The following is a 14,359-nucleotide window of genomic DNA, read 5'->3' on the forward strand; positions in this document are numbered from 1 at the left end:
AGAACTCCTTGCATTTCTTCTCTGCTCCATTGTGGGGTCCCTCCCATGGGCCACAGTCCTTCGTGAAACTGCTCCGGCGTGGGTCATCTCTTCCACGGGGTGCAGTCCCTCCAGAACAGCTGCCCCAGCGGGCCCTCCACGGGCCACAGCCTCCTTCAGGCATCCACCTGCCCCGGCGTGGCGTCCTCCACAGGCTGCAGGTGAATCTCTGCCCCTCCATGGACCTCCATGGACTGCAGGGGGACAACCTGCTCCACCATGGTCATCACCACAGGCTGCAGGGGAATCTTGGCCAGGAGCCGCATTACTCCTCCCCCTCCTTCTGAACTGACCTTGGTGTCTGCAGCCGTTCCTCACAACAGGCTGGCAAACGCCTCTCAGGATCCTTTTTACATCTTATTCACTTCTCACCTCCTCTCCACTTCTTGCAGCTGGGCTGGGCCTAGTTGGGCCCAGTCAGCTGCCCAGCAAGAGGCCAGAGGGTGAGGCCTGCAAGGCCCACAAGGCTCACGCCTCCCCCTCTCTGCCGCCGCTCAGCTGCTTCACGTCTTCTCTTCCCTTTTTTTCCTGTTTTCCCCTTCTTAAATACGTTATCGCAGAGGCGTTATCATGGGACATTCTGCTACCAATTGGCTCAGCCTTGGCCAGCAGTGGGTCCGCCCTAGGCCCGGCCGAGTGCACTGAACAAAGGGGAGCAACTTCCAGCAGTTTCCTACAGAAGGGTAGGGCCCGCCCTCACTTAACAAAATCAGAACAGGTCTCAGGCACCTGTTGGACTTAAAATTAAGTACAGATTTACGTTGCCATGAAGTTACTTGGTCTTAATCATACGCTGAATAGCTTTGCAGAGTTAATGCTGGAGTTCAATCATGTAGCAGGTGGTTGGAGGGAAAGTGGCAACTGCAAAGGCCTGCAATAGAGAGAGTCAGAAAAAGAGGAGTTGCCCCCCACATAACACTCTTATATTCTCCACATAACACCCTTATATTATTTATCCCCCTATTTAACTTACAAATCTGCCTGACAGATGAAATTTTGATTTTCAGCTGTTTCACTTGTGATCTCCTTGGCTGTTTTCTCTCCTAAGTTAGCCTGAGTAAAAATTCGACTTTGCCCCCTAAGCCACTGCATACCGTTGTGTAACCTAATAAACCCTTTTATTTCATTAGCACCAATGTTCCAGACTAACTGAGAGTGGATTTCCAAGAAGAAAAAGGAAGAACATGTTCACAACCGCAGACACCTCCTCATCTGTTTACAAAAGACAACACAGGTCCTGCAGGACAGAAAAAATCCTGGCAAAAAAAGACCACATCTCAGCTTTCTGTAATTTTCTCAGTTGGTATCGGTTCCCTGAATGAAAAGCCACATCGTTCAGTATTTAAATAAAAATGAAAGCTACAAAGGAAGGTCACTGATTTCCTCTGCTGAGGAGGGATTATTGGAGCAGATTCTGCACTTAGGTGTGCAGCGATTGCCTCCCTCCCCATGCGCTGCCTTAGCAGTTGAGGAGGCGATCAGGCACAGGCAGGACAGAAGTGACAGCAGCCGTCTTGTTTGTAGCCAGTTGCTTGAGCAGTGTGTGATCTTTGTAAGGACAAGGGGAATCAGTGCCAAAAGGTGAAAAAATACCATTGCTGCAATGAGCCTGTATCCCAGTCTTGTGTCCTGCTGACCTCCCTGGCCACATGGCAGTGGTAGGGGTTTGGGCAGCAACTACCCCGTGCTCGTGCCGTGCCCACTGTGGTCTCGCCTCCAGACAGCTCAGCGTTGTCGCTGCTGCTCTGTGGTCCCAGTTTAGTACTCAAGAGGACTTTCTGGGCTACACCAGAAAACCTTGGGATACAATGCTTTATAAATACAGAGAAAGCGCACTACTCTTTTTCCAAGGAGCTTTGTGTCTTGGTGAGGAAAAGACATATAACAAATGGCTGAAAACCTCTGGAGGCATGAGAATAACCTGATCCAGTAAAAAATCTGCTATGGCAAAATAACCCCTCCAAACCCCTCTGATTTGTCTTGAACTAAATTTGGACTGGCAGCAAGGAGCTTGTAGCTTGTACAGAGTTTCTCATCGTGCAACGACAATGGCTCTTACATGATATTGGCACCAGACAAGCGGATTCACCATCTCAGGGACCCACAACATCACCCTTCAGAGGCATCCAGGAGCCACCCAGCTCTCTCTTTTAACTCAGTAAGATGCCAGGATCTGCTCTGTATTTGGTGTAATTCAGTGCTCTGAATTACCCCCTGAATCACAACTTTATGTTCAGGTGTTACTGTACCTGGTTTGAAAATAGTCTGACATCTCTTCCCATTAGAAGAACAAGGACTAACTGGTAGTGCTCTTCAGTCTAATTCATACACTCTTTGTGAAACAGTTTTCAGTCCTTTTGTCATTCTGGATATAAAAAATAAAAATCAAAGCACTCTCTAAACTGATTGCATTTAGGTAGATAGCAGACATGGTTTTATCACTGCTGTGATATTCCTGTGTGCTGCCAAGAGGGCCTGGGGAAGGGGATCTGAAGGAATTGGTGTATTTTCTAAACAAACCAAACAGCACAAGAGCATGTTCAAATATAAGTTACTACTGAAATTGAAGAGAGGACAACGTTGCTACAACATCCTCAGATTCAGAGCCTTTTCCAAGTCAAAGTGCTGGCAAGCTGATCTTCTCCTGGCATTTCCTTGGGTTGCTATCCTGGAAGTCCCTGGGGCACACCGGCTCCTCCTTGCGGCATTAGCAGGGCTGCTGGAAGAAGGCATGCAGTCCATCTGCAGTGGTGGACTGGAGCACCAGACCTGAGGCACAGGTTTCTTTCCAAGCTGCAGGTGGGAATGGGTCCTCATAGGGATAAATGTCGTTCCCATAGTATTTAGGTATAGAGCAGCAGCACTACCTGACCTGAAGGTAGGATGGCTGGCTGTGCCATTCAAATTTCTGACTCGGTGTTTGCTGAAGTGAAGGCTATACTTCATCTATACTAACCAAATAGCTTGTCTGGTAATTTGCCTGTTCTTTCCTTTCAGCCAAGAAGGAGTCAGACAGCCCTACTCCAAGCTGAGCTGTGCTCAGGACAGTCCTAACAGAGGCAGCAGAAGCACTGTCCTTTGTGAACAGGGACAAGTCTGTCCTGCTGAAGTAGGCAGATGTCCTCAGAGCAAGGTGGGGAAGGGCTGGAGAAGGCAAATCTGCTCCACAGTCCCTCCAGTGGGGCCATGGGAGCTGGAAGCATCACCAAGGCTGCTTCTCTCCTTTGTGTTTGGGAGATCTGAGGACCTATGAAACTGCTGGATCAGTAATTCAGGACTAGAAATGTATTTGGATAGTTTCTACAATGGAAGGTACAACGAGAATCAAGGAACTGGGATGACCATGCAGAACTGATACAGACAGTGGGGACAAGACCTTTCTCTAATAACTTGGTCCTTCTGAGGGGCATTTTCTGAGCCATTTCTAAGGGAGAAGGACCTTTAAGAGCTTAGCCAGTCTTTTAAGAGTCATCTTCTGAAAATCATTCATAAATTCTTATTAAAAATTCATGAGGCTGCTAGGCTACAAACAAGGACACAAAAAACACTAAGGAAAAAAAAAAAAGCTTATAATAAAGTATGTATCCTCTTCTGACTCCTACCCACTTCTGCCTCTGATCTTTCAAGGTCAACTGCAGATCCAGAGAATGAGCTCATGTCCTGCCTCTGCAGCCTGGCACCACTGCTGGGACCTCTCGCAGAGCCAAGACGCGGCACAGCTTCAGCCCCATGCTCTGCCCCTGCGAAGCCTGCCCTCGCCCAGCGAAAGGCGCATGGCTGGACAGGGACTGGCACCAGATGCACCCAGGCAACTGTGTTTCCATCCCTTTTGGCTTTCTCCGTGACTCCTGGAATGTGTTTGCACATGGTGGAAAAATGCAAAAAGCAGAGCAAAGCTGCCAGGAGAGTCACCCTCCCTGTCACCCTCCCTGTCGGCGCTCGGCTGTGGGGCCAGCAGGCACGGTGGCTCATGCCAGCATCGGTACCCAGGGAAGCTGGGGGAGCCCCTGATGCCTGTAGCAGGTGAACTGCCCAGAGATGAGCTGAATTTTTAGGGTAATCCATTTTGGAATTAAAAAAGGAAAATGTACTGTCTGCATAAACTCAGTTAACGTAGGCTCGGAAAGAAAGAGGCAAAACCTGTTTTGATCAGAAAACTGGCTTGCAAGGAGTGCAAAATAATTCACAAACTTTCGAACCCGTCTTCTCCTCCCCATTTTCGTTAATGGGCATCTTTTATCCTGTCCTAAGCAACAGCAACGAGACTAATTAGTTTAACAAGTACAACAAATGGTTTTATTGATAAAAAAAGAACCCTTTGAAATATACATTACATTCACAAAGGATTACATTACACCCTATTACTCATTTTCCATAAAATAAAGATTACTTTGATAAATCACGACTAATGTTATCTTTGGCTGATAAGACTCCGTGCTTATTTGCGTGGCTTCTATAAATAGTGTGTTCTGAATATTTTTTTTTCTCCCTAAATATAGTCAATGATACAGTCTGCCAAGCATTTTCCTGCAATTTGACAATACCGCATCTGTGAACTCGGCAGCAAATGAAAGCTTCGTTGTCTTTCAGATGTGTAACAGTCGTCTTCGCCAGCTGCTCTGCAGTCATGTATCAAACACCTTTCAGCCATGTCTTGCTCGATCAAGGTTTCCTTACTGCTAAAGCAAGGTAGTCAAAATAAACTTTTTTAAAAGAGATTTTTTTTTTAAGCCTTTGTGGTTCGTCTTTTCACTGTCTGCAAAGTCTGCGTGACAATTTAGTGTGAGCTCATACCCTGATTTAAGCATTAACCTAGGGACAAGTGTACATTTTCAGGTGTAAAGGGTTCCTTTGCACCCTGTCTTTCCTCAGCTTTGCACTAGAGGACTCTGCAGAATACTGAAGATTTACCTGCATCATCTCTGAGGGGTTGAACCCCTCAAGGTCGAGGACCAACACAGAAGCAATGTCTTCAGTTTACTTCAGCCCCACACCACCTCCATGGAAAGTGGCTCTTTGCTCAAGGATGTAGACAGCTGGGATATCGGAAGGCGGACTTTGTGACAAGAGGTTCACCCAAATTCCGAGCATTCAGTAATCTACTGGGCTAGTGTGAACATTCCACTGGAGCACCAGCCCAGGAACCTAGCTGGGCAGCAAACGCCCAGTTTAGTACAGCACAGGGGCACATGCTCACTTTTAAAATGCTTTTTAAAAACTTTTGAAGAAATAGTTTGATTCTCATGAACTGAAGTTGGCTTCCTACCATGCAGCAGACGTGTGGAGAAACTTGCCCCGCCATAGGAACAGCATTGCCTCTCCTACCCTTCAGGACAAATATCCAAGTTCAAGTTATATTAATTTCCCCTTTTTAAAAATGATTTCAAGAAACAAACTGTCTCCGAGTTCAACTACTGCTTTGTATGTCACTGGATGACTCAGAATTACCCAAGGGTGAGAATTGTGCAAACTGAACTTCAAGGCAGTCTTGCAAAAGTGCTTAAGAGCGGTGAGGAAAAGACGTAGAGATTCTGGAAACCTTTAACAAATAAATCTGATATGCGAAGGAGTTCAGTGATACGACGTACCTTTTACTTCCACTGCCAGTTTCTGACAATCTCCATTTTAAAAATTCTCCAAACTATTCAAACAGAGCATCAATTTACGGTGTCTAACCCAACCATGGCAAGTTTTGGATTGGTGCCCTCATCATAAGCAAATGGCTCTTTTGCTGCATTTTCCCCTCAGAAGCAGGTGGCATTAGATTTCAAACAAACCCACACCCATGTCTGTGTTGCTTCCGGAGGGTGTGTTTTACTCATGGAAATATGTCTAACCCCTTTGTCTAATTTTCAAAATTTTATAATCTTCCCACCCCCTGGGTTGCCTGCAAAGTGACTCAGCACGGCAAGAAAAGGGATCAAAGAGCAACTAGAGTTTTTTAAATGAATGGAAAAGTTTAGCGGTTCTGAAAGTATTTTCCTCCAACACGTATTTCAAAAACTTTAATAGAAGTAATTACAGCTGAGTCTATTAACAGACAAAATGCAGGGCTAAAGTCATAAATCTCAGAGAAGGGAGGAACACTCTGAAATGCTGGGGAAAAAAAAAAAAAAAAAAGTATTATCACCTTTCCAAACCTCCTTAAGCTTCTTTTTTCCTATACTAGAAACAAACAAACAAAAAAATCACTGTGTCTGGGCTGCTACGTGCTCGCTAGAATGAAACCAACTTTTATATTTTATTTCCATGGTGGTGTACATATTGACAAAGAGCAGAGGAGAAAATTATACACATAGGATTGAACGCAGAGGCTTGGTCACCAGTGCAGATGAAACACTTTGGGTCCAACCCAAACACAACTCTCTGTTGTTGCTGTTTGCTGGATATTCTGTGGGTGATAAAATCCTGGGATCCTGATTCTGTTTCAGGGACTCATATATTAGAGGTCAAAGATAAGGTCCCTACGTAACAACTGGAGGAAGATCTAGACCTTGGAGTCCTCAGGAGAGCCCTCTCGTACATGCCACACGGCCAAACTCCTCCTTGCTTATTTCATCTCATCCCTCTCGTATTTTGCACTGATTTATGCACGATGTTAAATTCAAAAGAGAAGAAACAGAGCTGTCCCATCTCATGCTACACAACAGCCAAGGGTTTGGGTGCTCTCCAGAAAGGCGGGACATGTTGATTCCAAACTCCTTTGGCCCAGAACCCAGCTCTCCCACTTCCCACAAAATTGCTCTTTGCATCAGACAACGATGCAAGAAGAGGCCTTTTACGCATCTGTTCTCAGAACTGAGTTGTCAGAGTGTCAAATGCCGAGAGCGCTGCCTGCTATAGGTAGTATGCAAACACCTCGCTTCACCCAGTTTTCCCAAGCATATGCTGCCCAGCAGAGTAACGGACTCACTCTTGGAAGGCAGGTCCCTCCATAACAACGTGTTTAAGGCCCAACAGCAGAAGTGCTGACTAACTCAGCCCCGCCCTGTGAGCATCTCTTCATGCACTGTGACTCTCAAGTCAGACCTGCAGTAACTGGGCTCAACACGGACCTGGTGCCGACACCCAGAATTATTCAATTTACTGCAACGCTTATGGGTCATTCACCTAAGTGAGCAACTAGAGGACTGCAGCTTTACTGTTCCTGGTGTGGAAATCCTGGGAGTTTGTAAAATAAAAGGGCTAGAAAAGGCAGGTCAAAATCTAATCACCTTTTCCTTCACCTTTCCAAGCAAGAGGAAATAACAACATGGAAGACAGAAGTCAGTATATCAGCTTTTATTGACATCCTTTCTCATTTGTGACCCTTTGACATTTACTTTAATTGCACAGACCAAAATTAGTGACTGACTTTAATTTTTGTAAGTTACAACTTTTACAGCTTTTGCGTTTTTATTAAGAGAAGATAAAATCATGGCTAAGTCTCTACATGGACTCCAAGATAGGAAGCAACTTCTTACTAATCCTCATGCAAACTACTGGCTGATTATTGGAGACTGAGGTGGAGTGCAATTTCAGGAAAAAGTTCACTCTTACGAGTATGTTAATCTAATAACAAGCTAATTTATAATCCTTTCACAACTGATGTAATTTTCACATATTAGATTATAATTATAGGTATATTAAGCAATATTAACATTATTAAACAACAATGAACAGCCTCCTGAATACATACTACTGTAATGCAAAATCTGAGTAATTTCAAGTGCCTTACCTAGTAAAAGAGCATAATTTTCCATTAGAGCTTTTGTAAGCTTCTAGAATTTTTTGTCTCACAGGTCTGGAGTTCTTAAACAGAATAAATCTACCATTCACATTTACAGAAGAATTTATGCCTGATCCAAGAACTCCAGGGACACTTACACTTTCAAATCTTTTTCTATTATACCAACAAATTATGCCCATTTGGAAAAGGAGCTATTGCTTTATTGTGGTATTACCAAGGAAGCTGATTCAGAATGCACTGAATATATCTTCTGCAATGAGTTTTCTGAGAGAGTAGAAGGTATTGCTGCTGCTCCTCTCTACTTCTTGCTCTTTTGCAAGCATACACTAAACTGCAGACTTGGTGGCCACTACGTATCTATTTTATATGGGGAATATTGTTACTGATAAAAATAAAATATGTAAATTATTCAATATGAATGACTGCTCATCTCCCCCTTGATGTATATAAATAAGCCACATCTAACATGAGTGTAAACTCAGGCAACTGTAATAATTCTGTGGCACCCATACAACAACGAAGAGGAAAAAAGAGTTAAATGCTTCCAACAAAACAGCTTAAATTATCCTTAAAAAAAACAAAAACAAAAACAAAAACCTAACTCCAAAACATCTCAAATTCTTTTTACTAACTTTTTGTTTCCCAAAGGTTCCTCTATAACAAGGCTTTCCTAAAATAAGAATATATTTAAGGAATTTGCAGAAAATTATCACAAGGCCCAACAGAGAACAAGTGTCCTACTTATCTATTTTCCTCTTGTACTGGAAGCAAAGGTCCCCTAAATCCTAACTATCTGTATAATTAGGGTTTCTACACAGATCAGGTTCAGCTTTGCACTGAAGGAGGAAAAAAATGAAACCTTCTCTCATGGCTTTCTACACATCAGCCCAGAACAACCACACTCCCCGGCTCTCCCACATAATTCCCAGAACAACCTGTGGTTGCCACAGGTGAACTTCACTATAATTTTTAGGAGCATCATTGCAGACATATAAACCACGAAAATCTCTTGGTGAATTATTAACTGAATAAATGTCTGTACTGGAGCAGAAGGACTTCTTCTGTAATTAAAAAAAGCAAAACAAAAAATATGTACATGTGAAGGAGGAACAGTCATACTGCTGTGCAAACCATTTCTCTAACCTACATTGTTATTGGTCCCAGCCTTAAGAGATCTGCAAGTTTCAACTGATACAAGGATTCCTACAGAACGATTGCACTAAAACAAAATCTTTCCAGTAAAACAAAATTAGACAAATAATTTAAAGCATTAAGTTCCAGGTTATATACACACATATGTAGTTCAAATTTCTTTTTCTTACAGAAAATACCAGAACTAGCAACAAAGATAATGGATTCCAAAAAACACACAAATTTTGCCCCAAATATTTAATCAACAGGATTTGAAAAATAGCATCAAATATTCCAAATTTGTGAGCTGTAGAAGTGACAGACTTGAGACATTCAAAGTATATCCGTTGTATTAGAATTACAGTTATGAGCATTTACTGATGATAGGATGAGAAAAAGAGTGAAAGAAGAGGGAAAAGAGCAAATAAAAATACTGGTGATGTCGTAAGAGACACTGGTTCAATCTTTAGTTGAAAGGATTATGTGCAGCAAGGAAAAAGCTTCTTTCTCCTTTACTCCCTTTTTCAAAGAGATTGCATATTGTCAAGGTCCATTTCCATTAGAGGAATACATTTAAATAATTTTTAATCTATATTCTATTTTCTGGCCTATAGAGGGTATTCAAAGATACAGGAAAGACTAGACTTCTGCCAAGCAGATTAAACAAAACCGCATTCCTACATATTTTAACTATACAGTTACACATCAAAATTCAAAACAGAAAAGTAACTCGATGCAAATACTCAACAAATACAGAATTATGGATTCTGATAAATCTGAGGGAAGCAAAACTATGAAAGGAGTGCCTGAACTTGATGAGGAGATCTGTGTAGTATTGTTTCTGGATCCTTATATTCATTTGAAGGATTCATCACAGCTGCATATATCTCACTGTAAGCTCTGCAGACCAGTTCTGTTGACTGTTTTATTATCTGCTCTCTAAAAAACAGAAAAGAAAAACATAATTTGCAAATTGTAGGGAATATAACTATTACATACAAAGAATTAAAGATATACACTGAAAATGCACATTAAAAATCAATGTCAGTTACATTAAAAAGCCCTTTTACTTCAACTGTGAAAACAGCTTAAACTTTTAAAATATCTTCATCTCTTGGTATCGTACACAGATAGACTCACATATATGATCCCGATAACCAAGAAATTAAGTTTCTTTATTTCTGCAATCATGAAAAAAATACTAGAAGGATTTTATTCGCATACATTAGTTTTTCACCTGCACTCCCTTGCATTTTTTAAAAGACTGATAGACTTGGTGATCTACCTTCCAGCTCCAGTGGCCACTTGCTGTCCTTCGTAAATACACACTTTTTTTTCTCTTCCCCACCTACCAGCAAATACATTCTGTTTGCTTTATCTCAACAGCACCTAGTTCCATAATCAGTCAAAAAGGAAGAGCTGAAACAGATAGTGGTCAGAGATTGAAAACCTGCTACAGCCTTTTACCAACAATGCTATGAAGTCTGTATCCTGTTACTTGTCTGGATCTACATAAGTAGCAATGCACAGAGATTGGATGCTAAATGTAACTGGAAAGTTTGATATTCAAGGCAAACTAATATTTGTATTTTACACTGACCATTCAATCAGTTTACTTTAATCACCATGGTGATGTGTTTGCAGTTGTACATGCATTTTTATCTATCAAAAACAGCAGTTACAACTATTTTACAGTCAAACTCATGCAAGTGGAACACCAGGAGAAGCTGAGGAAACCAAGGTAACCATGAACCCAGACTCGGCCCTGCTGTAATACGCAGCAAAAGAATAAAGACACCCAAACTGCATCCACTAAAATCAAGTGATTTTCAAGTGAATTTACCAGATGTTGGGAACTGACAACTTAAAGAAATCTCAAAAATGGATAGAACTTTGTGTTTTCAGGAAATATTAAGAAATGGAAGCTATGAGAAAGAAGATTCGGAGACAAAATCTGCATTGTATTCTGATGCAAAGTTCTGATGCAGTTTTTTGATATACAAAAATCAACTGCCAGTATCACTAGATCATTAGCATACCCAAAAACCAGACTGGCCTTATAAGAGCAAATTTAGAAACGCTGTTGTAAGGGAAATATAGTCAAGGTGTCCAGATATAACAACTGTCTCTGAACACAGTCTGGGATCACTAAGCTACTGTAACATGACAATCTGTTAAGAAAGTACTGCACACAGAATTTGTACAAAATTAACAGTATTGCACCAAATAATATTAAATTAAAAGAAAAGGTTCATTACAATATTCCAGAGGATTGAACGATATCAAATGAGTCTTTCCATCACATAATGTCAGTGTCATTAATCAGTACATTAGGATTTCAGTTGCCATAACAACATGATACATTTTATCACTAACACAAATGGCAGCATTTTCTAAAAATAGTAATTCCAGCACTTAGCTTCTGTGATCTAACACACATGAAAAGAGCTTTTCAAGACCAGCATCAGACAAATAAATAGCTTAAAACTTTTTAAGTGAGCAAAGGAATTTGAAAGACAAGAGCATGCACTGGCAAATGTTGCAAGGAACGTTCTTCACAGTTGTAAAGCTTAAATGCTATTGCCAGTGAGAATACCATACCCTGGCCCCTTATCAAAAGCACGTGGTCTGATTTTGAGAACCAAAGAACTCTTTGGTTCCAGCTCAACTGCTGCAACAGCGGATTACAATTATGCAATTTCACAGAAGACATCTTAAAAACTGTGATCAAACATCCGCAAAACTAACTTGAAAATTTAAACTATTATAGTCAGAGATTAAAATTATAGTACTAGTTAAATGTTTTGCTTGAATTTTGAGAAACTTTTTAATTTTGAAGGTTTATTTACTACAGAAATATTAAGAACCTGATTCTACAAACATGCATCTCTAAATAGGTATCTATAGGTATCTTAATTTCAGAAGAATTGTTTGTGTTTAAAGCTACGTGTTTGAAGGCTAAGGGCTAACAGACTTTTTTTTTTTTAATTTCAGAGTAAAACCTGACCTATAGCATTGTGTTATAGCAGGTTAATAAACTCCTGCATGTTAGCTGAGCTGTAGCAGCTATAGCAATCATCCTCACACAGGCTCCGCGCACCTCCCAGCTGCCCACTGTTGCAGGAGAACATGAATTCAGCTGAAATTGTGCTAGGAGAGGTTTAAAAAGCTTATCAATGGGATAAGGCTAAGAGTGCATACATGACCAGTTTATCTTGGTTCATCTGGCAGAAGAAATTATTCAGTCAAAGTAATTTCACTCTCTCTGAGTCTTTATGGTAGCATAAAGTCTACCTGTGAAAAATTGCTTCTGTGTTAGCAGTGAAAAATTGAGGCTTTCAAAATACATTTACTGTTATTATGATTTTTAAATAGACCTACATTTAAAAAAAAAATACCAAAAGCTAAAATACAGGTTTAATAGCTTGACACCTACAAGCAGAAGTTGCAATGCTTCACAGACATTACTGCTCAAGCTACCCTGTTTGATCTGTACTGGAGCAGAACAGCTCTCACACAACAGGGCCAGCTCTGCTGGCTGAGCTGCAGGAATGGCAACCCTAGCAGAGAGACCACATTAACTACTGAAAAGGACCAACATCCCCCATGCCAAGCCATGCACTAGGTATATGGCATGAAAATGGAAGTCTTTGGATGAGGGGAATCTGAAAAATACAGCAGGAGAACCTGGCAGTTGGACTAGCTGATCATTGTAGGTCCCTTCCAATGGAACTATTCTATTCTATTCTAATAAATTCCCAACAACAAATATTTTTCCCTTGACATACATCATTTTTCAATTGCACGATGCTGTAACACAATCCCGCTGAGGACAGGTACCAGTAATGAGACTCCAAATATTGTTGCATTACATGAAATGTGATGTGCTAGTTTCAATTTCTTGTATATTCTGTAACCTGCATTCTTTACAAAAGTGTGAAAAATAATGTCAAGAAAAGTTTTTGATCAGTGCAGCATATAACTCTCTGAGTTTAAGTATCAAAAAATGTCTTCATATGGTTCACATTTAATTTGAAAGAAATTTGTGGCACTTTGCCTAGCCTTAGGGTTCAGTTATATTCAAAAAACAAGAGAAAAGATAAATAATAAAAGTTCTTGTTTTCATCCTTCAAAGAAGATATCATTAAAAAAACGCCATATTAAGTGAAAAGTAAAGTAACCTCAGCAGAATATTCAATGAGCAGAATGCCAATGCCCTACAGTAGAAGGCAACAAAGTTGAAAATTCTAGACCTGACGGAGCAGTGTGGATAAAAGAAATCTTGAGTGGAGAATTACATATTTCATCTGTCTTTGGAATGCTTACAAAATAGTTCCAAAACAATTTACAACTAAGTTGACAAAAACTGCTGACACAGCAGAACATGTTGAAAATAGGTGAATGTAATTAATTTTGATGGTGTCCGTTAAATCAAGAGTAACTACTTCAGAAAGTTACAGAACTACATATTCCTTACTGCTTGTTCAAAAAGAGGAGAGTCAGAACAAAACTGAATTGTGACCGGAAGGACAAAGCAAATATGATCACAGCTGATATCTGAATTCTCACCATGATTCACTAAAACCTAAACAAATTAATCTTTCTGATCATTATGCAGGTATAACAGAAATTCAAAGGCAAAGTACTTACTTCACAGTGGCACTCAGAAGGAAATTCAGCTGGGACATTAAGAGACTATCTGGAGCAGACAGATAGCGATCAAACTGAGCCTAGGGGTGGGGGGTGGGAACAGAATATGAGATGAACATATTAAAAACTTGCTGTTATATGAAAATAGGTAGAAACAAAGATCTCTGAAAAGTGATTACATTAAAATGGCACTTTTAATATATTTAAGATAGAGCCTAACAAAATATACAAATGTTTAAGGCAGAACTTAATAGTCCAAAACAAGTGTCTAACTTCAGCATCTCTGTCACCAAAATTTTAAGTTTCTGACTCTGAGGAGTATAAATGGAAGGGGAAATAATGAGAATCTAGCTCCCATAATTATCCATCTAAGTTTCCTATGCAGCTGGTGCACGTATTCATGCACCACTGAAGATGAGACCTAGTCTACTCAGCGCACAGGGAATACAGTAGCCTCCAGACAGAAATTTAGTCTGTCCAAGTTAGACATGTTTCTTTTTACATGTTTCTTTTTACGTTTTGGCAGGGAGTCACTGCTCAGTAATCTAATCAGCACTTATGCTGGGAAGAAGAGGAGCAAGGGACTTAGTTCAGGCTCCTCAAACTGCTTCTAAGCCCACTTCTCCTCCCTCATAGAATACAGTGCAAAAAAATGTGGTGCTTTGATTCTAGTAGTTTGCAGAGGAAAACACTAAGAAACAACAATACTGCTGTCTTCAACTATTTATCAGAGAAGTTGTGGATGCGCCATCCCTGGAAACGTTCAAAGCCGGGCTGGATGAGGCTTTGAGTGACCTGGTCTAGTGGAAG

At 40.8% G+C, this 14,359-nt stretch overlaps 1 protein-coding gene across 2 annotated transcripts in view; it reads right to left on the reverse strand.

Moving 5' to 3' along the window:
* Positions 1-7,305: 7,305 nt before the first annotated feature.
* COG6 (component of oligomeric golgi complex 6) overlaps positions 7,306-14,359 on the reverse strand; it is a 56,679-nt gene continuing 49,625 nt past the window's right edge. Inside the window, exons 18-19 of one of the 2 annotated variants that reach the window (XM_086771921.1) lie at positions 13,550-13,629; positions 7,306-9,838 (exon numbers count right to left, since the gene is read on the reverse strand). In XM_086771921.1, the coding sequence (XP_086628047.1) occupies positions 9,691-9,838; positions 13,550-13,629 (228 nt within the window). In that variant the 3' untranslated portion in view covers positions 7,306-9,690. The remainder of the gene's footprint in view (positions 9,839-13,549; positions 13,630-14,359) is intronic. The other variant, XM_086771922.1, reaches the window with a different exon arrangement.

The sequence above is a fragment of the Chlamydotis macqueenii genome, chromosome 1 (genome assembly GCF_036417535.1).
Source record: "Chlamydotis macqueenii isolate bChlMac1 chromosome 1, bChlMac1.mat, whole genome shotgun sequence".
Lineage (NCBI taxonomy): Eukaryota > Metazoa > Chordata > Aves > Otidiformes > Otididae > Chlamydotis > Chlamydotis macqueenii.